This window comes from Coenobita brevimanus, chromosome 109, assembly GCF_032717465.1.
Source record: "Coenobita brevimanus isolate Jiangsu-jjx chromosome 109, ASM3271746v2, whole genome shotgun sequence".
Taxonomy (NCBI): domain Eukaryota; kingdom Metazoa; phylum Arthropoda; class Malacostraca; order Decapoda; family Coenobitidae; genus Coenobita; species Coenobita brevimanus.
Window position 1 is genome coordinate 35,415,309 of NC_137062.1, and position 27,365 is coordinate 35,442,673.

At 39.2% G+C, this 27,365-nt stretch overlaps 1 protein-coding gene across 1 annotated transcript; it reads left to right on the forward strand.

Annotated features, from left to right (window-relative positions):
• Positions 1-4,921: 4,921 nt before the first annotated feature.
• On the forward strand, positions 4,922-26,614 carry LOC145417152 (uncharacterized). Its single transcript, XM_080285928.1, has 6 exons — positions 4,922-4,941; positions 6,206-6,308; positions 6,666-7,244; positions 7,912-8,133; positions 9,161-9,277; positions 26,241-26,614. The coding sequence occupies exons 2-6, from the start codon at positions 6,222-6,224 to the stop codon at positions 26,541-26,543; spliced, it is 1,308 nt and encodes a 435-aa protein (XP_080142054.1). The 5' UTR covers positions 4,922-4,941; positions 6,206-6,221; the 3' UTR covers positions 26,544-26,614.
• Positions 26,615-27,365: the final 751 nt, after the last annotated feature.

Genomic DNA, 27,365 nt, shown 5'->3' on the forward strand with positions numbered 1-27,365 from the left:
GAGAAAGTGAGAGAGGGAAGGAGTGAGTGAGAAGAGACGGTAGGAAAGGTGTAGGTGATGTGTGTGTGTGTGTGTGTGTGTGTGTGTGTGTGTGTGTGTGTGTGTGTGTGTGTGTGTGTGTGTGAGAGAGAGAGAGAGAGAGAGAGTAGAGAAAGTGAAAAAGGGAAGGACTAAGGATACAGTGGGTGTGTGTGTGTGTGTGTGTGTGTGAGAGAGAGAGAGAGAGAGAGAGAGAGAGAGAATGCGAGGAAGGGGTGAGGGGTGAATTGAGAGGGTGAGGGGTGGGAGAAAAAGATTAGGAAGGGTGGTGGTGGTAGGGTGGTGGTGGTGGTGGTAGGGTGGTGGTGGTGATGGTGGCAGGGTGGTAGGGTGGTGAGGAGGCTTGAAGTGAAGGGAGGATACCAGTGGGCAACCCTGCTTCCGTTTCTAAATCATCATCATCACCATCATCATCATCATCATCATCATCAACACAATCCCCATCACCATCATTAACATCATCATCATCACCATCATCATCATCAACAATATAATCCCCATCACCATCACCAATATCATCATCATCATCATCATCATCATCATCATCAGCCCGACCCATATTCCTACTTAACAATGAGGTCAGGTAGGAGACAGAGAACAGAAGTATAATACCAAAGTTAAAGAAACGTCCACAGTAAGGTCAGTAACATAATTCAAACACATTATATAACATTCACTTCCCATAAATTCAAGCATTGCATTTATTATTATTATTATTTTCATTATTATTATTATTATTTTAGGAAGGATAAGCACCAAGTCTAAAGCCTAAAAAATTAAAATGAACATAACAGACTCCAATTCAAGACTCGTTGATTTTGAAATGCGTGGAGACAATGTATTTGAAAGTCTAGAGGTCATAGGCTGTGAGAAGACGTAGATTGAGGGTGACAGAGGTGACCTGTTGCATACATGAAGGACTGGGAGTATCGGTTAACTCTTGCACTATATACACTTGACAGGAAAAGGGGATGAGAACGGATGCTGTATGCCCGCCGTAATGGAGAAGTGATAAAGCGAACAGTTCATGGGTACAGCACTTGGAAAAATAAAAAAAGAAGTGGGGGACGTGACTACTAGCAAATTTACCACTTAATCCACTTTAACCAAATCAAAATGCTCTTATATCTAACCTCCTTCGGCCACAGGAGTACAATAATATAGACAAGTACCTGATTTTCTCTTCTATTTAATCCTGATCGTTGAAGGAAGAAATCAGTGCAGAGATCAACTTTCAAAAATTCTCCGTACTATAATCAATCACTTGTCTGCTGAAAACTGGATGTAAACTTTCCCTATCGATGCCTGTGTCTCCAATATATTTTTCATATTACTTGGCTTAATCACAAAGAGAGACAGACTGAAGAATGAGGAAGTGAAGGAGCGTTGTGCTGTGGTTGTGGAGTTACATGGAGAGACAGACTGACAAATGAGGAAGTGAAGGAGCGTTGTGGTGTGGATGTGGAGTTACATGGAGAGACAGACTGACAAATGAGGAAGTGAAGTGTGGATGTGGAGTTACATGGAGAGACAGAGTGACAAATGAGGAAGTGAAGGAGCGTTATGCTGTGGTTGTGGAGTTACATGGAGAGACAGACTGACAAATGAGGAAGTGAAGTGTGGATGTGGAGTTACATGGAGAGACAGACTGACAAATGAGGAAGTGAAGGAGCGTTATGCTGTGGTTGTGGAGTTACATGGAGAGACAGACTGACAAATGAGGAAGTGAAGTGTGGATGTGGAGTTACATGGAGAGACAGACTGACAAATGAGGAAGTGAAGGAGCGTTATGCTGTGGTTGTGGAGTTACATGGAGAGACAGACTGACAAATGAGGAAGTGAAGTGTGGATGTGGAGTTACATGGAGAGACAGACTGACAAATGAGGAAGTGAAGGAGCGTTATGCTGTGGATGTGGAGTTACATGGGGAGACTGACTAACGAATGAGGAAGTGAAGGAGCGTTGTGCTGTGGATGTGGAGTTACATTGGGAGACAGACAAGTGAGGAAGAGAAGGAGCGTTGTGGTGTGGATGTGGAGTTACATGGAGAGACAGACTGACAAATGAGGCAGTGAAGGAGCGTTGTGGTGTGGATGTGGATGTGATCGAAAGCATTAGGTGAAATACACTTAGGTGGTTTGGCCATGTGGAGAGGATGGAGAGCGAGGAACTAACGAGGAGTGTGTATGTCAGTGAAGTGGAGGGGGGGAAAGGGAGCGGGAAACCAAGGATGAGATGGAAGGATGGAGTGGAGAGGTATATGAGTGAGGGAAGTGTGAACTGGGGGAGCGGAGAGTAATGGCAGGGGACAGGGCGACATGGAGGCGATTTGTTTGTGGCCACCCCTCACGGGATTAAGGTGTCTGGCTATAGATAGACAGAGATCACCTTGCACATCAACATTTCAATCCACTACCTCTCAGAACTACCTTGTTTTAAGGTCCCTACTTCCCTAAAAGACCCGACATTGTCCATTTATCAGCCTATAGCAAGGAATTTGAAGGAGAGTGGACTGAAAGTTTGAATATCTGGCTCTTCTTTGTGATTTAGCTGAGTAATTTGAAAAGCATAAGGAACTGATTGACTGAATTAATTTTTTATCACCAGCCGACGAAGGTACAAAAGAGATCGAGAGATGGAGAGAGAAGGGGGGGGGGAGAATGGAAGAAGGGGACAAGGTAAAAATCAAAGGCTAACTGAATAAGATACGCCAAGTACGTAGCTGGACTTGATTTATTAGCTGAAAAGGACGTTGATGTGACTGGGAGAGGTGTGAAGACGAAGAATGGAAAAGCATAGAGAGTCAAGCACATCACTAATGCTTTGGGTTCTACGAGAGAGGAGGCAGGTGTGGGAAGAGAGTGTGTGGTGTGTAATTGAGCAGGGGACCGTGTGGAGGTATGTGGGAGACGCTGAAACTTAGCTAATGGTTTGAATATAAGGGAACTGATCGCAGGACAAGAGGTGGTCGTGGGTAAGTCGAGTATGGACAGGTTTAAGACGGGCAAGTGCAGTTCCCCACAGCCTGTTTTTGTGCCCATGGGTGGCTCAGTGGGTAGACGGATGGTTTTAGAAAATTGTTTGTTGTGTGTGGCTTGTGACCAAAGGGACTGCCAGCTTTGTAATAATAAGGCTTTAAAGCGGGGAAAGATTTAAACATGGAGTCGGGTAGGAGGCAGAAGGGCAACAGCTGACAGGGCAAGGTGATTTACATTTGCAATTTCGCTCAGACCCACACGAAGAAGACGTTTGCACTACCTGAGATACCTGTATGTCGATGAACTCAACAAAACTAGACAAATTTATGAAGGACAGATAAAAGGAACAGCTCTCTTGGATTTTGTTTACTAAAGAGTGGGTGCAAGGGGGTAAGGGTTTGAAGGAAAGAGCTGGAGCGCCCAAAAAGATTCGGAAAAATGGTAAATGAAGAGGAAGGCGGCATAAAGTCGACGTAAAGCAAAGATATGGCATGATTTCAAAGGCAATGGGTGAGTGAAGAGGGAATGAAAGGTAGGAAGGGGGAGGTTTAGGGTGTGTGAGATAGGACAGAGATAGGAAAAGAGAAGGATGGACAGATGAAATGAAGAGGTAGGAAAAAGAATGACCCAGCTTGTTCTATTATATGTCCCGTGTCCATCTGCGTATATGGAAACCGTAGAAGACTGTCCAGAGAAGTGTGTAAGAAATGGGGATATGAGAACTGGGAAGGAGGGAGAGACAGTACGAATAGAATAAAAAATCCTTGCAAAATTAGTTGAGGGAGCGACAGGGACCCAAGGTGAGGGCAGAGGAGCAGAGAAACCCCCATTTCAAAGACATCAAGCCACAGTCATCTCCGAAGCCCCCGTACTGCGACAAGGGAAAAGAAAATAAGGGGAAAAATATAGAGGAGACAGTTCGTACATCGGGTTCCTTGTCTTAATTTACTCCCTGATAGAAAGACCTAATTTTGCCGTCATATCAGGCTAAAACATGGTTATTTCAGTTGATTGAAATATTTAAAAGTTACAAGTTCGTTGAAGATTAGGCAAGTATTGTGAAAAACAAAAAGGAAATAATTTACTCTTAAGTGCTAATTCCTCTAGAAATTACTCCACACCTTTTCAGAGTTGGTCTTGTTCAGGATCTTACTAATGAGTTTCATAAAAGGGATATACCGTAATGTTAATTCCAGAATGATAACTTTTAAATAACATTTCCTGTTTGCATGTGCATTTATTTCTTTCAGTTCACTTTGATACTTTTCTTTAACCCCATTTTGATACTGGAAATAACTTAGGGACGTGTGTGCATTTTGTTGCAGGGGATCTTATTGAGTTCGTGATGTTAATGCTGATGATTAGTGATGGCGGTCCGCTTCTTTCATTTCACTACAGGACAAATCCCAGTTCTGTCCACTCGGACCTATTGGCTTTTATCTTAGGTAGTCCTGTAAATTTAAAGGATAATTCATTTGGAAGTTGCAGGTAGAATTTTTTCAAATTAATTAAGTTACTCCTTAAATTGCCATTCTCTTACTCTACAATAAATATTTCTCAATATTCATTTAAGTTATTAATAAACATAATATAAAATGGGTATATAGTAAAAATCTAGCTATATTAATGTCAGGCTGTATAAATGTGTACATATAATCATCCCTTTAAAGCTCCGGTATTTGTTTACATAATACGCCCACGTGTTGTTGTTTTGATTGTTGTGTGTATGATCTTAAATGTAATGTTTATTGCTGACATATGCATGTAACAAGTGGCTGGGCATATAATAAAACATGGGAATAATGTAATTGTGGGAGTGGCGGTAGGTGGCAGCGAGTGGGGCAGCGTGTGGCAACTGCACTGCCGCCGCTGCTGACCGACGCCACGCCGTCCTAAGAGGGGGAGCACTATTTCTTGCATGTTGGTGAGTCTGTGACTGTTTTACGTGCTCTGTCTCATCTCAGTGCCGTGCAATGTGGTGTACTAACATCTAACCATCTTTAGATCGTATTGATGCTCGAAATAAGGTGTGTATAGGTGGAATTATGATGCGTTGGTGCCTCGTCTCCGCGTCCTTTATGGCGGAGCGCGCCACGGCATACTGCATAATTGGCACATTTTAGCCCTTTCCTTACGCATGTGGATCAATTTAGTGCGCCCAGTTTGAAAGTAACGGCAATAGGAGTTAAGTGCCAGTGCCAGTGAGGCGGGGAATCCTATGGAAAGGTTAAATCAGGTGTGGTTTTATGTCAAGTCTTTTGTTAGGGTGACGCGACGCAGGATGAGTGGCCGCGCCGCCTAAGTGCCGCTGGTCCCACCCTCACCCTCCTTCCCCGCCTTCCCCACCTTTCCCCGCATCACCCTCACCCTGCCAGCCCATCTCCACTCCTTCACATTTCAGTCGTGGGTGTGTAAAGGCTTCTTCCATCATCCCCTATTCACCTCCCCAACTTTCCTTCAGCCTGAGTAAGAATGCACTCGTGGAAACACTGTTATCTCCTTGACTTTTCTTACATTGCATTGTCTTTCTTTTGTCTTCCCCAGCCTCCCCACTCTTCACATTTCAGGCGTGGGTGTGTAGGGCCTGCCTCCATCATCCCTTCCATCTCCACTGTACTCCTAAGTATCCTTCAGTCCTCCCAGAATGCACTTGGAATCACTTTGACTTCCCTCTTTGTATTCTTATATTGCATTGCCTTTGTTACATCTTCTCCGTGGATTTAGACCATATATTTGTATGATTGATTGTTGTTGTTGTTGTGGACCCAGATAAACATATGTGAACCCAGTGGACTGCAGGCTGAAGTTGCCCTGCTCAGCAGTCCACCATCCTTCTTTCTGGGGATAGGAAAGTGTTTTAGGTACATTTGTAAAACCAAGCAGTTGAGCCGCCCTGTTATATTGTTACCACCACATGAAGGCAGTCCTCTCCAGTACCTCATTTGATTTTATAATGATTCAGGAAGTTTGCCGTTGTATATAAACAGCATTTTGGCCGTCTTCAGTTACCACAAAGTAAATTCAGCAAATGTTTGGATCTCTCAAAATTTGGCACTTTTTTTCTTTTTTTTTACCAGTGCTCCATATAAAATTTTAGAATTACACATTAATTGCAAATTTTTTAAATACTATAAATGCTACGTTTGCCTCCATTTGACAGTTTTGTAATGAATTTTGTATCTTTGCAGGTTCGGAAAAAACGACATGATGGCGTCAGATGGCATGCTATCATTGTCGTGGAACAACCATAAAACCACATTTTGCCATATTCTTTCAACACTAAGGGAGAAGGTAAGGAAATTTCTGCATCAAGATGTTTTGTCTCTCTCTCTCTCTCTCTCTCTCTCTCTCTCTCTCTCTCTCTCTCTCAGTTTATGTTTGAAAGTTCTTTTCTTGCCACATTTATCACAAGTGTTGTTATTGTATCGGTACTTTTATTCATGTTTTGAAAATGCGAATTATTATTACAGTACTATTGTTGTTTTTATTTGTACTACATTGTGAAAACTTGCCCTTCCCTGTACAGTATCCAGCTTTAATATATCATGTGTCATATGTTAAAAGGATATAATTTAATTTGGTGTTTTATCTATAATTAAGCATCTCAAGCCAATACTAATGTTAATTAAAAATAATTTCCTTGCATAGGAGAGATACACGGACGTGACGCTAGCTTGTGAAGGGAAGTTCTATCAAGTGCATAAACTCGTCTTGTCAACATGTAGTGAATATTTTGAAAAAATGTTTGACCATACGCCCTGCAAACACCCGGTGGTGGTACTAAAAGACATAAAGTGTGCGGACATGGAGGCACTTCTGAGTTATATGTATGCAGGTGTTGTCAGTGTACTTCAGCAGGACCTTGCCAGACTCATCAAGGCTGCCGAGTTGTTGCAAATAAAGGGCCTTGCCGTACCTGATGAACCCCCAGTGAAAGAAACCCCCAAAAAGAACTCATATTCGTGGAGCTCGAGAGACGATAGGAGTAGCCCACATCCCAAGAGGCGGAGAAGAGAAGACAGCACGGCCTCCATCCCCCACGTCCCTGTACAGCCAGCGGAGAGCCCCCCGTCCTCCCCCCCACACCACCAGGATGCCAACAAAAACTGGGATCAGTCAAAATCAAGTCAAGACCAAAGAGGCGAGGACAGTGACCAGAGACAGAACGAGCAGGCAGACAACTCAGTCGACTACAGCACCACCAAGCAAGAATTAGCACAAAGTCAGGTTAGATATACAGTACTACAGTGCTTGGCTTCATACTGTTTTGCATTATTGATATGAAGGAAGGAATTTGGTATTGATATGATATTTTATCTTAATGTAGAAGAATTAGCACATGAGTCAGGTTAGATATGTTAGGTCGGGGTGTTTCCTATCATTTTTTTTAGTATTAATTTGAAGTACTTTGCAGCAACACTTAGGAAGCATTTAGCTGGATTTGGGACTTGGTTTACTTTCCCTTTTGTGGAAAACATAGCTGAACCATGGTCATACTCAGTAAGGGGATTCTTTACGAGGATGCTTAGTGTTGCTAATTTGGTATTATGTAACAGTTGTATTTGCTAGTTATACCATAGCACTGTTACCATTTATTGATCTTAATGGGCATAACTTCTTTCCATAATTCTCATTTATCATACTAGATCAAGGCACTTGCCTTAATTCTGTTTTGATGCAGAGATTTTGTAACACATCTTTTGTATTGATTTATTCTGCACATTACACCTCAGTATCCTTTTAATGCAAACAACATCAGTGTTAAAGCTCTATAAAAACAATGCAAGAGAATGTTCAGGTGTAATGTACAAAGTAAACCACTGTGGAAGTGGTGTTACAGTCTCCCATGCCTCTACACATGAGCTATAATGTAACAAAGAACCACCCTCTGTAGGACCAGCCTGAGGAAACTCTAGTCAAGGAGGAAGTAGTAGAAGCTGGAGAAGACAATCAGGGGCAGGTGATGGACTCCCGGCTTGAGTACAGTGGCCTTGCTGGAAATGAAGGTGGGGAAGACCCGGGCGGGAAGTTTCCACCCCACCTGGACCCCAAGCACCCCCAGCCATTGCACGAGGCCGTTGTGGAGGCGTTAGCGGGACCTTCGGGCATGCAAGGGGTGGGTATATGTGCCTCTATATTTGTTTATAAGTCATAGGGATTGGGATAGGGAATTATCAGCTCTATCTATACCTCAGGGACTCCCAGGCATGCAAGGGGTGTGTATATACAGTATACATGCATCTACACCTTTTGTAAGTCAATAGCATAAGGAAATATCCACACCAACAGGATCTACACCCTCAGTCACTTCACATGATTGTTGTTGAGGCACTGGCTAACCCTTTGGCTCTGTAGTGGGTGGACATAGGCAGATTTATTATAGTATGGAAGGAGAGTGGAGCAGTGTATTGTTGAGAGAAGGAAGAGGAAGAAGAGTGTTTGAGAGAGAGAGGTATATGAGGGTGCAGTATTCTGGAGGCAGTTCTGCCATGACCATCCCTTCTCATGGGGTCCATGGAGGGAGCAGGGCAACCCCATGTCGTGAAAGATTATTTGAGACAGCTTGTAAACCTGTCAAGACATGAGAAATCCCAACTAATTCATTCTTACTGTTTCAGGGAATTTTCTTCTTATTCTTGGTAGTAGTCTCTCATTTAATAGAGTTATAAAAAGTTAAAATCTATCAGTAATCCATAATAGTTGGCCAGAGCACATGATTTAACTCTTGGTTCTGCCAGGCATTAAGTTGGTAGGTGTGTGTTTCCCCTGAGATACATTGGGCCCTTTATATTTTAAAACAAAGAGAAAAAAAATTACCTTAAAGTTGTAATTCCGCATCATCTGTTGTACCATACCAGAGATTTAGACCAGCGTCACTAGGTACACAAAATTTCCTTTTTAACATTTTAAGTAACATTAGTAGAAAAGTATAGACAAATATTGGTGCTGTTTGGCACAATATAAGTTGTTTGTTTGGTGTGTTTGATGAATGTTTGTGTATCCCATTTCTGTGGGGTACTTTCCTTGTTTCTGTATCCTGCCTTACTCCATCCTTAGTGGCAATAAAGAGATCAGGTCGATAATGATAATTTAGATACGATGTTGTTGCTTAAAAGGTATTGATAGTGTGATGATGTTGACAGTGGCTGGGTACAGGAGAGCTGGGTGGTGGGTTCTCTATGCTGGAGGGGTACAGTGAGGATGGAGGGCAAGAGGTGCACGGGTCCTCAGGCCACGGCAGCCAGCAGTCACACCAGATGGTGAGTGTTGCATCACACTTTGTTGGCAAGGAAGGCACATGACAAGAATGATGAAGGGAGTTATTTGATTTTAGAACTGTGCTCTGTTTACTGTGAGCACTGTTGAGATGTTAGATTTTAGAACTGCTCATTTCCTATAAGCAATGTGTAGAGTTTTAATTTTATAACGAGGCTATATTTGCCAGCTGCACAGTAGCAGAATAATGATGATTTAATGGACATACTGTACAAAGGGATTTAAATTGTTTCGAAAGATTTCCAGATACACGATGGACATTTAACGTAAGGGGACACTTCGCTTGCAGCGCTTTACATTTTTTCACATTTGTCCTAATTCTTTGTAAAATATATTAGTCATAGTCATAATACTGATATATGTTTCTCAGCTGTTTGGGTCCAGTAAGTGGGAATGTCCAGCAAACTCCCTCTCACTATCTTATTGGTGTCTTCTTTGTGTTCAGCATAATTGAGATGAGGCAACTCCCAGGTGGGGTCGTATTGTCAGGCTAAATTGGAATCCAGAGTACTTTTGGTGTCATTTGTTAAACCTGTCATCCTTAACCCTCTTAGCCACCAACCCACCTCAGTTTGGCTTGAGATAATTCCATCATTGCTTGAGTTAATTTCTCTACAGCAGCATTGTTTTTTGGCATAAAGCTCATACTTTCCTTTTTGAAGGTGATTGACCTTTTTCTAGTAAAGTAATGAAATATGAAAACAGAAAAAGTAAGTTGGATTTTGTTGTGGATATTAAAATTTTACTAGCATGTTGATCAGGAAGGATATAGTGTTCTCATAAAAATAATTTACATTATTTTGATGTGCCTAATATTTTTTCAAGTAATGGAGGAAGACTGAGGAAAAGCCACAACATTCTAACTTGTCAAATGAGAGAACTGATTCTTCTCAAGTTACCCACGCACCAAGAATTTTACCTGTTAAGTAATACGGTATGGTGCCATACTGCCAGTAAGAGAGCAGTAGCCAAAGTTCCACATAATGAGTCTGATACTTGTTACAAAGTTGATTTTTGCTCACATTTTGAGATGCAAGGCTAAGGTGAGCAGCTCAGACTCGTCATGTTCATGTTAGCAGAACTTCCTGTTGTTTATAAAGGCTCATGCTTGAAATTGTCACTAACCTAAAACCATTAATCCTGCAGTACACATTTTGAAAGGGTATATTCTCATGGCCCCTCCTCTTCCTCAACACATTTCCAGCTCATTCCACCCATTTCATTATCCTCCATGCCCATTTGACCCCTGAGACTTCTTGGAGGATTTTTAAGTACTGCATTTTGCGTTGGTCAACCTGGTGGCTGTGTCTGTGGGTAATTTAATCGTAGTTACCGGATGCTTATGTTTGTGTTGGCGCCTGAGAGGGTTAATATCAGAAGTACGTTTAATTTTGTTCATGTGTTGGGAATTTATACGACGAGGAAAATTCACATTCTGGTACAGAAAGCATAGCAGGTATCAAATGTTTTATGGACAGTGATATAAAGGAAGAATCAAACTGTCAGATGCACAGTTCAAAATTTACATTGTATACTGTATCTTTCTTATATTTACATTAACTTGATGCTTTTGCTTTGCTAATGGCCTGTTTAACAAAAATTGATCAATTGTTTGTGATAAAACTTTATATCAATCGAGACAAGAGGAGATTGAGTATAGTTGATTCATTATTTGCTGTCTTGTGTGGAAACATTTGATTATAATTATGCACTGTACTGTACAGTAGATGACACTCATGACATTGTGTAATACTGATGATTATTGCAGCCTGTTTCTGTCCATATTAGAGTGCACCTTAATATAAGGAGGACTTACTGAAGGACCTAGTTGTTGGTTAAAACTTGGCCAATCACCATGACGTCATATTCATTCCCCTACATTTGCAACCTCATTTTCAGTCTCACACCTGTTAAATTGTGTGCCATACCTTTATTGTTAGAAAAAAGGCACAGTAATGATTTGTAGTTAAAGACTCATACAGTAATCCCAAGAGTCATACAGATGGCACCTGGTAAAGTAATGTTGTATTTTTTCCCTGAAATAGAATTCAGATTGAATATGCTCCAACTTCTTTTAAGGGAGTAAACTGCAGTTCTTCATTCATTGATGGTGAGAAAAAAGTAAAGGTGATTGGTAATAAATACGATTCCTAGCCCATTGAATAATGCTGTATAATGAGCCTATTCTAATATCTCTGGTTGCACTATTTGGCTTGAAATTGACCTAGAACATGAGGGATTTGATACGGCCTTCAGTAACCCCATCACATAAGACCTCCTTCCCTCCTAAGCTGAATAAAAATACCCTGTTCAATGGTAGCCAGACAAAAAAAAGTAACTATTGTGATGGGGTAAGTTGAGATTACTAACTGAGATAGCAATTACTCCTGTTATTGTGATTGTTGTATGTGATAATCATGAGCTGGAAGTTAATAATTCCTTATGATTTAGAGCTTTGATACCTCCTAAGCATTTTTGTTCATAGTTCACTGTTACTATTATATATATGTTTGAGTAAGGTTTTGACGATTATTTGTTGCCTGCCTGTGGGTTGTCTCATTGTTTGAGTACTGTATTATGATTTTATGTATCTGGTATGTACAGTATATGGATGTTGCTGATGATTATTTACTAATTCTGGTAGAGTTTAAGGTAAGCTTTAGAATATTGTCTTTAACTTTGTTGGTAGACTTTTTCTAAAGAATTGTAGCTAGTAGTACTGTGTATATCTTACTGCATATATTCTCTCACCTCTGAAATAGGGGAGGGGAGTCAGTAGTGTTTTATACGGCCTAATATTGGCTGTGAACACAAAAAAACATTAAATGAAATGGTGATTGAGCGAGTGATAAAACATTGAGGAGCCAAGTTGGTGAATGATAACTATTCTCATAGCTGAAATTATTTTTTTGCTTACTGTAGTGACTATAACTTTGTAGAGTATGATGGATGGTGACCTTGTAATGTATTGCCGCTATGGATGTGCAGTGTTGGAGATCATGCACTTATGTTAGTTATATTTTTCCTTTTTTTTTTTTGCTGACCCATTCATTGTGATGATGTGATTTTTATTTTATTCCTGTTGCCTTCAGATGATTTTTTTTCTGTTATGAGGCTTTTGATGTGAAGGGTTTGATGCAGTTGTCATCAACCCATTCACGACAAGAAGTCCCCTCCTAAGTAGAAATAAATAATCTGGAGTTGGCAGGATTAAAATTAAAAGAAAACGTCATTGTGCTGAGAGGGTTAAAGTGTTTTTGAAATTGGGGTTATTTGCAACAAGTACTCACCCGTGATGCTTATATTATTCATACATTGTGGACATGGATGGGATCGATAACATGATTTCCGAACACAAGTCCATGATGATGGAAATGCATTGTTGTTTCATATGTCACATCTCACGTGCAACTGTCTTGCAAAATTTAAAAACTTTTTTATTTGCTTTGAGATTCACATTTCGTTGGTTGTTGGGAATCAGCATGTTTTAGCTTTGGTCCTACAGGTGAATATATGTAGCCCAGAAAACAGCGGCTGCATTGTTTAAACATATTTGGAAACTGAAATGCAACTTGGACAAAGATGGAAAAAGTTAATCAACACATTGAGTAGACTGGTTTGTTTACATGAAGACTGCAGCTATTTTCACAGTTATGGGAAAGCTAACATATAGTTGTGTTCTGTTGATACGGCAGATGTTATCATCTTCTGATACACATTCCTGACAATATTAAGCTTAGCTGAGAAGTCAGCAAAGACTTGAAGCATTTTAACAGAGTGCTTTAACAGTAAATGTAGTTCATTTTGCTATCCTTTATTTCAGTGATTTGCAACTTGAAGTGACAATTCTTTTAGAAAATGGGAGGGGAGGGGGTGTTGGCACAACAACTATATTAGTAAATAGTTTAGTTCAGTGAGTTCATAAACTGTCATTTGAGACTTGAGAGTTGTTTGGCTTGGAATATATTATCTGGTACAGTAAATAAATACAAGATTATTGTTGAATCAATTAGGATGGGCATTTTCCAACATTCTGTATAGAGCAACATGTGTATATTGACATTCTCAGTATACTGGTGTTTAATAAGTAAATAACAGTGTAACAACCTTGTTTCCTTGATACACTCGTGGGAGATTCTGTCATATTTTGAGTGGTAGTGGAGAATTTGTAACACTTCTTAGTGGTTTATACCGCACATTTCTCCTCAGTATCCTCCTGTATATTATTGATGTAATGTACAACAGTATTAGTGTGGCATTAATAACATACAAGAGAATGTTATGGTGTAGCAACATAAATCACTAAGGAAAATATGAAGCCTCCTGTGTCACCAAGAGTATGGCTTTTTGTACTAAATATCTGTGAAAAAACACATTCTTCTTTATCCCTTCTTGGCAACAGTATAGCTCCATCTTATTCCTAATGGACTGACAAATATCTTCTTTAAGTATGGCAGCATTAACTCATGAAATCCAGGTGACATCTTTTCATTGTTTATTTCTGCCACTAAGATGATTTTATTCAACCTTGGTTGCTTTTATTGAAGGGGTTTATTAATCTTGCCATCTAACTCCACTTCAATGAGTCTGTCTGAAGCTGAATCAGATTGTCAAGAGGTGGCAGGAATAAAATGAAAAAGGTGTCTGTGGGTTCACGTGGCCGGCAAGTATTCATGGAGAATGGGTGGAGTAAGGGAGGAAGTGTGTACAGTCTGACAGGTTGTGTATGTTTGGATGTTATATGAGGAAAAAATTAATGTGAAGTGTTGATTAGGGTCACTGCAACATGAAATACAAGTATGAAAGGAAGGATTGCGCTTGTTTAATTTATTTAGGATCAGAAGTGGGTAGGTTTCAATTTAGAGATGGGAAGTGTTAGTGGCATAGAAGAGAGACAAAACCGTATAGGGCAAGTTCTTTTGTTATTATCATGGGCTTTTCTGAATGTGAACCTGATGGATTGAAGGCTTAAATTTCCCTTTTGCAGTCCACCATCATCTTTTAGAGGGGATAGGAAGAGAGTAAAGGAAAGAGTGTATGTCCAGGCAGTAGACCAGCCAAGTTATATTGATGCCATATTGTCAAGGCATTTCTAGCACTGCGGAAGAGTATTCAAGTCAGTGGATGCTGTGGTTTGAAATAGAGCATACAGTTCAGTGCATTTGAAAGAGAGGCTGAAAAGATGAGAAGGTTTGTAATTACTGATAGTGGGGTATGTGTGAAATGGAAAGAGTATTTTGGCTTTTTGAATGTGAGAGGGTGAGAAGTGGCCAGGGGATTATTAGGGTCAGAATGTTTAGAAAGCGATTATATGTAGCAGTCATGTATTTTGGCTAAGCTCACAGGATGCAGCATAAGGCAAGAGGTAGATATATAGGTTAATATATTAGGTAAGGACTGTGACAGGTGGTAGACTGCTAAAAGCTCTTTGTGATACTAAATGTGTATGTTGGACAAGAGCAGCTAGTGTTTAGAATCTGTAGGTTGGGTTACTCGGGGATCATGTGTGTGTGTGTGTGTAAGTTTGTTCCTTATCTGCTCACATATACAGTGCAGTTTATTCTCCAGAACTTTTCCAAGAATTCAGTTACGTAAATCTGTGTTGGGCATGAGAATCTGGGTATTTGCTGTACCATCTAACATATGAATTCTCCAAGAAAGCCAAGATGGCTTAAGAAAGTATTACTTTTCAGATCGTGCAAATATTAACCAGTGTTTCGTGAAAGTACAAATAAAAGTATACACTTGTTTGAATATCCTTTCTCTGATAAAGCAATGCAAGGGAAATATTTTGGGTATAGCTTGGATCCTCCTTAAGTGTTAAATACTGTACATTAAAGGGAGTTTTTATATATACTGTGAAATTATTTACGTTGGCTGTGGAATGAATTATAAGGGGAAATTTGGGTGGAGAAAATTAGAAGGAAAGATGACATCGGATTTGTAGCATAGAATGGGAGTGAGTTAAGGGTGGGATGATGGTGATTTGTATATATAGTGTCCCAAGAAGAGACAACGTAACTTTAGGAAATGATGAGGGAGTTCTAAGCAAAAATGGTGAAATCAATATTGGGTCCAAATTCCAACCATTACTGAGTTACAATCACTATGGGGAAAAATGGTCACCCTCGTAATTCAGCCACGAGACCATCAGTAATTGCAGCTCTGTAATGGTTTATAGTTGGACCATGTTGATAAAGCTCCCCCCCTCCCCTTTTGTGTGTGTGTGTGTGTGTAAAAGAATTCCCTCATATGTAATTTCCAAAAGTTGTTCTGTCCTCCCGGTATTATTTTGTATGGGTATGTGTATGCAGTAGGGAACACACACCTACTTGTAAATTGTTTGGACTGCTTGCTACGTACACTGTATGCAAAACCCAATACGATGTGTAAACCTGCAAGTTTGCGGTTACTTTTTGCAAACATACTGAATAGATACCGGTACATAATTACTGGAGTGATGCAGCGAGATTAAGGACATTGTTTTATATTCTTGCTACCTCCAGATGATATTGTTTAAAATATATATTGGAAGTAGCATTGTTTGAAATAATCTCCAGTAAGCCCCTCATATGAAAAGTCTCCCCAACCCTAAACAGACTTCTCTTGTGGTAGTTAAAATTTATAAAAGATATTCTCAAACTGGTGGTAATGAGAATTAAAAAAATATATATTCTCAAACTGGAAGGGATGTGAAGCATGGGTTTGTATGTAATATACCTAGTTTCTGGTAAAGGTTGGCAGTGTCGTCATGGGCATTTGAACTTCAAGGGCTGCCCTAGATTGTGGTTGTACCCTGAAGCAGGAAGTTTCTATGTGCACATGAACAAACAAGTATCTTTTCCGTCTTGCATGTAAAGTTTTGATCTCAAGTAATTTCTGATGTCTGTCTGCCATTGTATCGGTACATCATAAGAAAGCAGTTAGGCACAGTAAGCTCTCTGTAAAATGAATTAACTGGGGGGGGGGGGAAGTGGGTCATTTAATCCGGTGTTCAGTAGTCTAATAATCTTAATTTACAATTTTGTTTCCCTTCGGTTGTTAACTACGTTATCGAGTGGGGCTTTTTGGTGTACATGGGCGTTGTATATTAATACTGTAAAAAGTTTGTTGGAAAACATTACTTAAAGCAGCCATAGAGCACCGTAACTTTACTCCAAACATTAGTATGCCTTTGGAGGAGAGCAGAGGCAGAAAGATGGGAATGTGTAATAGTAAATAAATCCCAAGCAACATATAACCTTTCGGACAGTTGGTACATATTGTGATGGAAATGTTACTTCTTATTCCTCCTGCTTTTGGGTTTTTGGTGAAACTTATAGTATGATCATAGAGGTATTAAGGGCCTTTTCTCATTTTGGTGATTGCAGCAAACTTTATTCTCAGTTCTTCAGCAATTCTGTTCTTTTTCTTCCTACCTAGTACTGCACATGACTCCCCACTTAACGCTCACTAACACCAACTCAGTCCCACTTTTTCTTTATCTCTAAGTATCCTCGGTCTCTTCTTCATAACGATTTGTTTTGGAAAGATGCATTATTTTTTGTGAAGTCAGCTTTTGAGTGACTAGGGGACAAAGGATATAGCAACCTTGAATGGGAAATTATTAAACTGAATAATAAGCTTTCCTGGAAGTGTGAAATGTATATGCTGTTGAGTTTTTTTAGTTTTTTATTTTTATTTTTTTTTAAACTATTGTTTGATAATCGTAATTATTTTGCCTTAGACATTCTGTAACAGTTTACAGTAACAATGACCCGCTGTATTTTTGGTACCTCCAGCAGTTTTAAGTTACAGACTTATCTTGCCAAATGGGTTAGCGTAAGCCTTCATTAATCCCTTTAGTGTAAGAGATCTCTGCAAACTTTAATTCAATCGTGGAAGTATCAAGAATAAAAAGACATCTGTAAATTAGAGTTTGATTCAGAAAACGTGGTAAATTAAACTTTTCGTATGCTGCAGTATTGCTGTATAGCTGTAAGAAAAAAACATTAATTAATTTTTATTATTTACATATATTTTTAAGCCAGATATTATTGACTGACTTTGCAGCTCATTTCACTGGCCATGCCAATGGTAGTTCTCACACTTTTGTACATTGTTTCTCAGTCCCCCATATTTAGGTGGGATGTAGTGCCAGAAAGATGGTAATGATAGCTTGAGAGCAAGTAATGGACATGTGTTAGAATATTACAAAGGACTGAAGTACAGGGAGCTCACCAATATCATGTTTCCACCAGGCAATTTATATACCATGCATTCGGCTGATGATCAGGTGTGAAAAGTTTATATAATGGGCAGAACGTACATACCGTGTAACTTGGGCCGTAGATGCCCCAAAGACAACATGGCATTTTCAGCCAGTGTGTGATCTTTGTTTTGCATTGTACGAGGCACCAGTTTCTCCCTGACTTTCCCATCGTCCATCTCCCTGTCATTGCTGATGTTTGCTGGCCAGCTTACAAGGTGTTTAGGATAGACTTTTTGAATTGGATCATGGAGTATAAGCATTGAAAAGTAATGAACAATTGAACTTGATTGGCTTCCTGTGTATCATGAAGTGATTGTACATTTTGGCTGTGTGTGTTGCAAATGTGGCAGACTTGATGGCTGTGAGGAATACTGAAAGTGTTGGAAATGTCTGGTTAGATGGAAGGATATAATCAATCTAGAAGGTACAGTATAATGTTGATAAAGACTGATAATTGTGATATTACTGGGAAGAATTATTTATCAGTTGATTTTTTTTATTACATTTATTTAAAAGACTTACCTTTCTTCTGTTTTATTAAGATTAAAAAGAAATATTAGCATTGAGTGGTTTCCTTCTATCATTTGTTCCAAAAATATTCAGTTATTAAATATTTTGATCTTGAAATTGTCACAAGACTTGAAATTGAAAGGGCTTGCCTTGTTCTTTTCTGTTTCAAATTTTGTGGGGGTATGTGGATATACTGATATTGCTTGGTACAATGCCCATGAATTTTGATTAAGTTGAGCGTTCCCGACAGGTGGGGCTGAAGAGTGATAGATGGAAGAATATGAGGAAGGAAGCCACCAACACCAAGGTGCATCAGTGTCCCTTCTGTTCCTACTCATCTGATAGGAAAGACAGCATGACCAGGCACATACGCTCACATACAGGAGAAAAGCCGTTTACTTGCTCATACTGCTCGTACAGTGCAACCACGAAAGATAAATTAATCCAGCACATTCGTACACATACAGGGGAAAAGCCCTATGCTTGTACGTTCTGCCCTTTACGATTTGCTCTGAAGAATAACTTGAATAATCACATTAGGGTTCACACTGGGGAGAAGCCCTATGTCTGTCCCCTTTGCTCGTACCGTTCTGCTCAGAGGACGACGTTAGTGGCTCATATTCGTAGACATCAAGTATAGCACAGACAGTGTTTTTCCTACAGTCCTTTACAATTTGCTTTGAGGAATAACTTGAGTAAACACATTGAAGTTCATTAAATCTTACATCACCTTTGCTCGTATCTTTCTGCAAAGAGGATGGTGCTAGAAGCTCATATTTGTAGGCACCAGGTAAAGCACAAGTAACATTTTAAATACAGCTTGTAGATTGATGTTATTGGCTGTATCCTAAGTGGCAATTGGGACTTCTACACACCTCTTCCTTAGCAATTTATTTTCCATATTGCACCTTAACACTTTCTTTTATGGTACTCGAATTAAACAACAGAATTTTCACCATAACGTACAAGAGAGTGTTGAGCTGTAATTTTGAGAATAAATCACCAAGGAAAAGATGTTATTATCTCTTATGCCTCCTGGAATATGTCCATTGTTTTAAGTTTATTGGTAACCACTCAGCATAATACCTCAGATCAGTAGCTATTGAGTGTGCATACAATACGTTGCTGATTGTTACATAAGATTGGGGTACGGTTTTTGTACATTGTTGAGAGTGCTGAAATTTTGGTGTTTTGACAGTGGTGTGTGTGTGTGTGTGTGTGTGTGTGTGTGTGTGTGTGTGTGTGTGTGTGTGTGTGTGTCTATGCGTGTGTGTGTGTGTGTCTATGCACATGTATTGGTTTTATGAATTTTCCCATTTCATTGCCTTGTTTAAGTTGATGGATTTGAGTTTTGTGTATACACCAGTTTTGTGAATTTTTTTGAAGAAGTCAGGTTTATGCAAGAACAGTATGTGTATAATGTGTTATTTGATGTACCATAAGGATTATGTGGAGTACAATGATGTAGAAAGTGGACGGTGATTGATATTGGTTTTTTATCTTGATTTACTGGTGCATAACTTGAAGATGGGTGTGAGGATGAGAGAAGTCAGCAGCAAATGTCCTGTCAGAAGCGGCATATATTGTAATTTGTGTGTTTTTGACTGAACAAAGTGGGTGGGAGGGATGCATGGGAAAGCTTAAGTTCTTTGTTTCTTTTCATGTTTAGGGGTACACTTAAGCTTCTTCCTGTGTGTTCCTGTATATATATTTTTAAACATATGGATGAAGTGCATTGGAGAGAAACACAGGAAGGCTTGGGATATGTATTTCTATAATATTTTTGGCTAGACTTAAGCTGTGTCATGTGTTTCCCTCTCATTCATTGTATGCAAATGTCTTATGAATCAGTAAAGCCAAGAAGTGCATAAAATTAAGCTAGGCGTTCCCGGCAGGTGGGGCTGAAGAGTGACTCAGTGAAGGGTAGCGCGAGGGCAGCGGTCGGCAAGGTTCATCCCTGCCCCTACTGTACCTATACCACTCTTAGGAAAGACCACCTGGTAAAACACATTTGTACCCACACCGGAGAGAAACCGTTTCCGTGCCAATACTGTGCTTACGGTGCCACCACTAAGGATAAGCTGCAGCAGCACGTTAGGACTCACACTGGCGAAAAGCCGTTTACGTGTCCTTACTGCTCCTTTAGATCTTCCACTAAGAATACAATGAAAAATCATGTCCGAGTGCACACTGGTGAGAAGCCTTACTCCTGTCATTTGTGTCCCTATCGGGCCTCGCAGCGGACAGCCCTTCAAAATCATATAGCAAAGCACAAGACTAAGCGTTAAGTGAGCATCAGATTGTTTGTAGGTGTTCCTTGTACATGCTGTCAAAATACAATGTTCCTCATATAAACAGACATTAGTTTTACATTACACAGTTGTTCCTAAGCTTATTGTTTGAGAGGATATTTGTTGTAAAGCTTATAAAAAAGTCCAAATGAATTAAAATATCAGTAGTTTTAGAAGAGATCAATATGACACTGAGCATCATCTTTCACAAACCCGATTATAGCTAGTCCGCTTCTTACCTTTTCATACTTCATTAATGCATTTCCAGTTGAACTTAATTTGTGACACTGGCTTGTACATACAACTTGATTATATTTTACTATTAGCTTTGACTTGTTTGTAATACTGTTCTAGTTGTCTGTTAAAGAAGATTAAATAGTATATTATGATAGCAACCTCAGCTGAAAGTGCTTGTAGTCTTCAGCATAGGAACATAATACTCTGAATCTGCATTTAAACCTAGATTTATTCTCAAGTACAGATCAGCACTAGAATTGTTAGGGCAGTGTGCTTGGCTGTTTGTACTGCCAGGAACAAAGCTTTCTTGGCCAGTCATTAGGCAAGGATAAGAGCTGTTGGCCGGCATTCTTGTCAGTTAGGGAAGCTTTCTTAACACCTCTTCCTAAGTGATTTATTTTGCTTATTACACCTTAATGCCTTCTTCTGTGTCACATAAATACCTCTTCCTAAGTGATTTATTTTGCTTAATGCACTTTACTGCCCTCTTCTGTGTTACATAAATCCTTCCAGTTTCACTGTACTCCTGCATAAATAATGAACAAAAGGGTATTAACCACCCATATCCAAAAATAAATTGCTAAGGAAGAGTTGTTAGGGAGCCTCGTCACTCTACAAGAATACAGACCATTGTTTGAGGCCACACTTACCAAGCTAGTCTGTTTGTGTGGCTGCATATGTACAAAAAATGAGTGCTGGTTACAAAGTCTTAGTGCTGCATACAAAAAATTACTGCTGGCTACAAAGCATTAGTGCTGGTACTGTAGTTCCATATAAGCTACATAGATGCTCAGTAGATAGAGTGCAAATGATGAGAGATTTTATTCTTGGCATAACTTAATGGAAATAAAGTACAATGAGAGTTTATTGCTAGGATTCCCAGAAAGATGGATTTTTAATTTTTATTTTTGTTTTATATATATACTCAGAAAGATTGCTTAATTTGTATCTGATATATACCATAAATTGCAAAACATTTGAAAGTTTTGCTTGTGTACAGGATATCAGGAGTTTGTAAACAATCCATTAGGACAAGTGGAAATGTTGGGTGGGGGAGAGGGACAGGTTAGAGCTTGACTTGTTTATTTTCTCTAATATTTTAGGCGACACAGAAACTCACAAGATGGGTTCTGTGTAGCCAGAAATGTTAGAGGATATAAAGACTTCAGGCTCTAACCTACGTCTTTCTCCCACTGAACATTTCCAGTATTTTGTAAGTTGTCTCAATGGAATTACATAAAATAAAGATTGTTTGTAGATATATATATTATTATATACTATATTAATATGCACTAAAGAAGAGGAAAATTGTTATGGCAAATACAGTATTTTATAAAATTATATTTACTGGTTATTATTGCTTAATGATAGTGTATCCAAAATTGTCATGAGTTACAAGCACAAGCTACAGAGTCCATTCAACCAGAGGATGTATTATACTCATTTTACTTTAACTTGGCCTAAAATTGTCATCTCTGTCTTGAATTCTTAGTCATAACAAAAGGTTAACACTGGAATATAATGCTGGTGACGAAGAAGTGCTGTAAAGGGGATGTAGAGTCATAGCATTGTGTTGTCCTGCCACTGAGCATTGTGAAATAAACCACAAAAGGACATAAATTTGGGCCGAGTTAAGGTGAAGGAAGTATAGTCATATTATTTTTCCTTCCTACAGATGGTTTTATTTAGCATAAGAGAGAGAGACTTCAAGCAGGGAAGATTATATAGCCTTCAGTAATCATTTAATACAGAAGGCGTTTGCATATATTTTTCCGGTGGCAGCAAGAGCGTAAAAAGATCTCACATAGAAGGGAACGAGTGAAAAAAGATCTTGCATAGAAGAGAGCAAGAGTGAAAAAAGATCTCGCATACAAGGGAACGAGTGAAAAAAGATCTTGCATAGAAGAGAGCAAGAGTGGAGTATTAAGGTGTCTCATTGAAGGGCTTCACTTGGCTATAAGAACATGGTGTATAGAAAATGGCATGCACATAGGGGAAAAAAATACAAATACCCTTTTTTATATATAGGGTAAGTAACATTGTGGACTGAGTTGGCCGAGTAATGTGTTTGGTGGACTGAGTTGGCTGGGGAAAGTGTTTGGTACATCAGTGAATGAACAAGAGCCTAATGCCTAATCTGAATTTGCTTCTTTTCGTTTATATAGACTTCAGTATGAAAAAAGGTAGCTTTGTGTGGTGGAGGAGGTAGTATTGTTGTACAGGATTGGATTTAGTGTTGTTCTGGACTGACTCTGAGGTGTGTTGCAATAGGTAGGCAGTTGATACCTATAAAGTTCTAGTAATTATTTGATCTTAGTATGAGTGAAAGAGAGAGAGAGAGAGAAAGAGTGCTTGTGTGTTTGAATGTGTGTGCATATGTGCATGTACGACACCATGTCAGTTTCTCAGAAAGTATTAAAAAATTCTTGCGTTTTTTCAAGAGAGCTATGTATACAAAAAGACCACAAGTGCAGAGCCAGTTGTTGTAGTACATACAGAGATCAGACATGTTCTGTTATGCATCAGAATTTGTTGTTAAAAAAGGGGGTGTTGTCCAAACCATACTCTCAGCTTTAATATGGCCCTCTCTATGCAAGCAGCCCTTATAAGAATTTTTTGTTTCTTAAGTCTTTGACATTTAAAAAAAAAAAAAAAAAAAGCCAAATTAAGTTCCCTTGCTACCTGTGTACCCCCCCCGTGCTTTTTTTTTTTTTTTTTTTTTTTTTTTTTTTTTACCAGTATTTCTTTTATCCCCTAACAATTCCTTAAAAAAAAAGAAAGAAAAAAAAAAAAAAGCCAGGTAAAATTCCTTAGAAACGTGATGATTTTTTTTATATCTCTTTTGCTAACAACTGCAAAAAAGAAAAAAAAAACAGATGAAGTTCCATTGCTACCTGTGACCTTTATTTGCCAATTTCATTTGTTTGGAAGAAATTGTTTTTTGTATTTTTCATCCTTTAAATTGGGCTTATATATATGGTGTCTTGTGGAATGGTGTCAAAGAGCAGGAGGATATTCTTGATTCTGGGTTTTAAATACGATATCATCATGTTCCACTTCTCAACCAATACAGAGCTACATTTACTGAAGGCGTTGTGGGTGAATTAAGAGGGATAGAATTTTTTCCCATATGGTTCTTCAGTAACTGTCTCTGTTATGGTTGAGTGTTGGACTAGAATTGGTATAATATTTCGTCACTCGAGATTAGTCCAGGAATAACATAAAGTTTGGCATGTCTTTCACGGGACATTCAATGTAGGTGATGGAACTAGGAATAATGGTGATGGGAGTGTGATGGAGGGGAGAGATGTAGACGGAGGGGGTGTGAGTTGGAGGGAGGACAGAACATCACAGAGGCAGTTTGTTTGGAGCCACCCCTTATGGGACTAAGGTGTCTGGCAATAGATAGATAAAGAAACCGTAAAAGAGCTTTTTTTTTTTTCCACACTCATGCTGTCAGTTTTAATGTTGGTGAAAGGAATTGTGACTAATGGTGACTACAGTAATACAGCCTGGCATTGCCGACAGGTGGAACTGAACAGTGATGGGTCGAGGATTAGCGGAAGAGGAGGCAGCGACAAGTTACACCAGTGCCCCTTCTGTAGTTACGCCTCTGATAGGAAAGACCACATGACAAAGCATATCCGTACACACACTGGAGAGAAACCGTACTTGTGTCCACATTGTCCCTATCGTTCTGGTACAAAAAATACATTGACTAATCACATACGTGTTCACACTGGAGAGAAACCCTATTCATGTTCCTTGTGCTCTTACCGTGCTGCTCATAGATATGCTTTACAGTTTCATAGGTTAAAGCATCATAAATAGCAGATATTTAATAAACAAGGCATACAAACCTGCTCGTCTTATTTCCTTAATGTGATTACCTTTCTTGGCCACATCCTTAGGTGGGGAAAATGTCACAGTGATGATGGTGGTGGTGATGATGGTGATGATGATAATAATGAAGAGAAGGAGGAAGAGGAGGATGATGGTAGTGGTTGTGATGATGATGATGAAGAGGAGGAGGAGGATTTTAAAGTCTGTTCATTCTCAGTTAATGGAAAAATAACTGTTGTTTTAGTGCAACATATTTTTCATCTGCAGTATTGGCAACACTTCACCAGTCTTTCATTTGGAAGCTGAAGTTGATGAAATGAAGTACAGGAGTCAGCTGTTATACCTGTACTGTTTCGCTTAAGATTACTGATATCCATGTTAAATTTTTCTGGAGAATTTGAAGGAATGAGAATGAAAGACGGATTAGTAGAGTGTGAGTGAGGTGGAAGGGGTAAGGGGAGGGGAGACAAAGAATGAGCTGGAGGGATGAGATGGAGAGGTATATGAGAGGATAGTGTGAGCTGGAGAGAGGAGAGTTTGACTGCGGTTAATGGTGACGGAGGAGATTCGTGTGTAGCCACCCCTGTCTGGAATTAAGGCATCTGGCCATTGATACGTACATAGTTTGCATGAATGTTATTGTAGAAAGTGGAACACAGAACACGGGTATACAGCACTGCAGTCATGCTGTTGATATTGCTCAAGGAACACGTGTATTTTTTAGAGCAGAAGAAACAACGTATGATTACATACCGCCATAGAAGGGTCTTGCTGTGGTCTTAGGGTTTGGGTAATAACAGATTTGCAAGGAGCACAAAGTTGGATGGAAAATGGTCTTTGAGGCAGATCAGTCTTGTAAAGTAAGTGTAGACTGGGAGAGTAGATGTATTTGTGATGAGGGATGTGGTTGGTAGATGAGATAAGAGGGCTGTATTTCTTGAAGTAAATCAGTCTCTTAAAAGTGGATGGAGAATGAGAGATTTAGTATATGGCTTCAGGGAGGTGGATGGCAGGAGATGAGACAGAGGGCCAGATTCCTTGTTTTCTTCAGAGATTTCAAAATGCCTCCTCCTCGTGATTAACCCACATATTACTACCCGGTTTCATCTTATATGTTATTGATGTAATCTATGGCAGTAGTAAAAGATTGTAAATAACGTAAGAGAATGTTAAGGTGTGAAACGGAAAATTAAATAGCCAATGAATAGGTGCTACTAACTGCCCAGACTGTGATGCAGAAGCTGGCTGATGAATAATTGGTGTGATTGATTGTGACTAAGAGAAAATACATGGAGGTGGTTTTTCTGCTTTGCACATATGGCTTGTCTGTTGTTTTCCTATGTGACATCATATCACAGAGTTGTTTATAGGAAGAGAAACATACCGTCTTTCTCAGCTAAAAAACAATTGCCAGCATAGGACAGTAAAAGGACAGAGGTGGTGGATAATTTGGTGAATTAGTGTCCCTGACTGTTCGTTTGGTATAAATGATGTCACTGTAGTTGGTTTGTTCTCATTTGACACAACAAGACCATTCCTGCAACTTGAAGACTAAGTCTTGGTTGCATGAAATTCAGTGAGCTTTAGTTCAGGTAAGAATGAGTCTCCTTAGTTACCAGTCAGATCATCCTTCCAGTCTAACTATACTTGGCCATCAGCTGAGCTGGGGGTTAGGGATCTTTGTCAGGTTAGGGTGAACATGCTATAGTTTGATTGTATGTGATAACAGTTTTGTAAGCATTTCATCATAATCAAAGCTTGTTCCTGCAGAGATTGTTTGAGAATTGCTTTAATTAAGTTAGGCGTTCCCAACAGGTGGGACTGAACAGTGACGCTTCGCGGAATGGCGGGAGAGGAGCTGTCAGCAAGTGTCACCAGTGTCCCTACTGTACTTATTCCACACTTAGAAAAGATCACATGTCTAAGCATATACGCACTCATACCGGTGAAAAGCCCTTCTCTTGCCCTCACTGTCAGTATAGTGCAGCATCAAAAGACAATTTGAGACAACATATCCGGACTCACACTGGGGAGAAGCCCTACCCGTGCTTGTTTTGTAGCTACAGAGCGTCTCACAGATCCACATTACAGTTTCATATGGCAAAACACGTAACCTGATAAGTCTATACCAAAGCATAGAGCATTGCACAGATCAACATTACATTTTATTATGGCTAAATATGTATCATTAAAAGACTATGCCACTGCAAAGAGCATCTCAAAAATTAACAAAAATTTCTTACGGCAAAACATATAATTGTTTACAATGGTCAAAAGAAAAATATGTTAATTAACTAAAAAAAAATTAATAATTTGAATTAAAGTTTGTTTTACCTGTTCAGTATTTCTGATTGTAGTGCGAGATTTGTGGCATTACACAGATACAGATTTTTATGAAATAAAGAATTATAGTTTGAATGGTCAGTAACATTGATGTCTAGCCCCTTCAGTCCAGTGACATTTTTAAAGTTTGTTCTTGTTACCACCAGTTGATTTTATTGAGTTTAGGAAAGCTTTCTGAGACTGAAGGGGTGAAGGAAGGATGTCATATCCCTCCAGTTTGAAAAGTCTCTCTAAACTTTTATAAAACTGCTTGGAGGTAGTATGAATTAACAAAAATTATACCCCAGCATTGAAAAGTTTTACTTTCAGTAATAAACATAATGTGTTGTACAAATACTGTTAGTTATTCACACTTACGTAGACGGAAATTATTGGCAAGTAGCATGTACAGAATCCAATGTGCATGATACTGTCTGTAGAGTGGAGAGCAATTTTTGTGAAAGTCTGCATTGTTGTACTGTACTGTTCCTGTTGTGATGCCAATTTTAGTGCACAAAATGTACAAATTATAGATAAAAGAAGTATGAGAACTATGATTTGTTTTATTGCTTGACATTTGGAATTATACATATGTCTATACGCAGATACACAGCACAG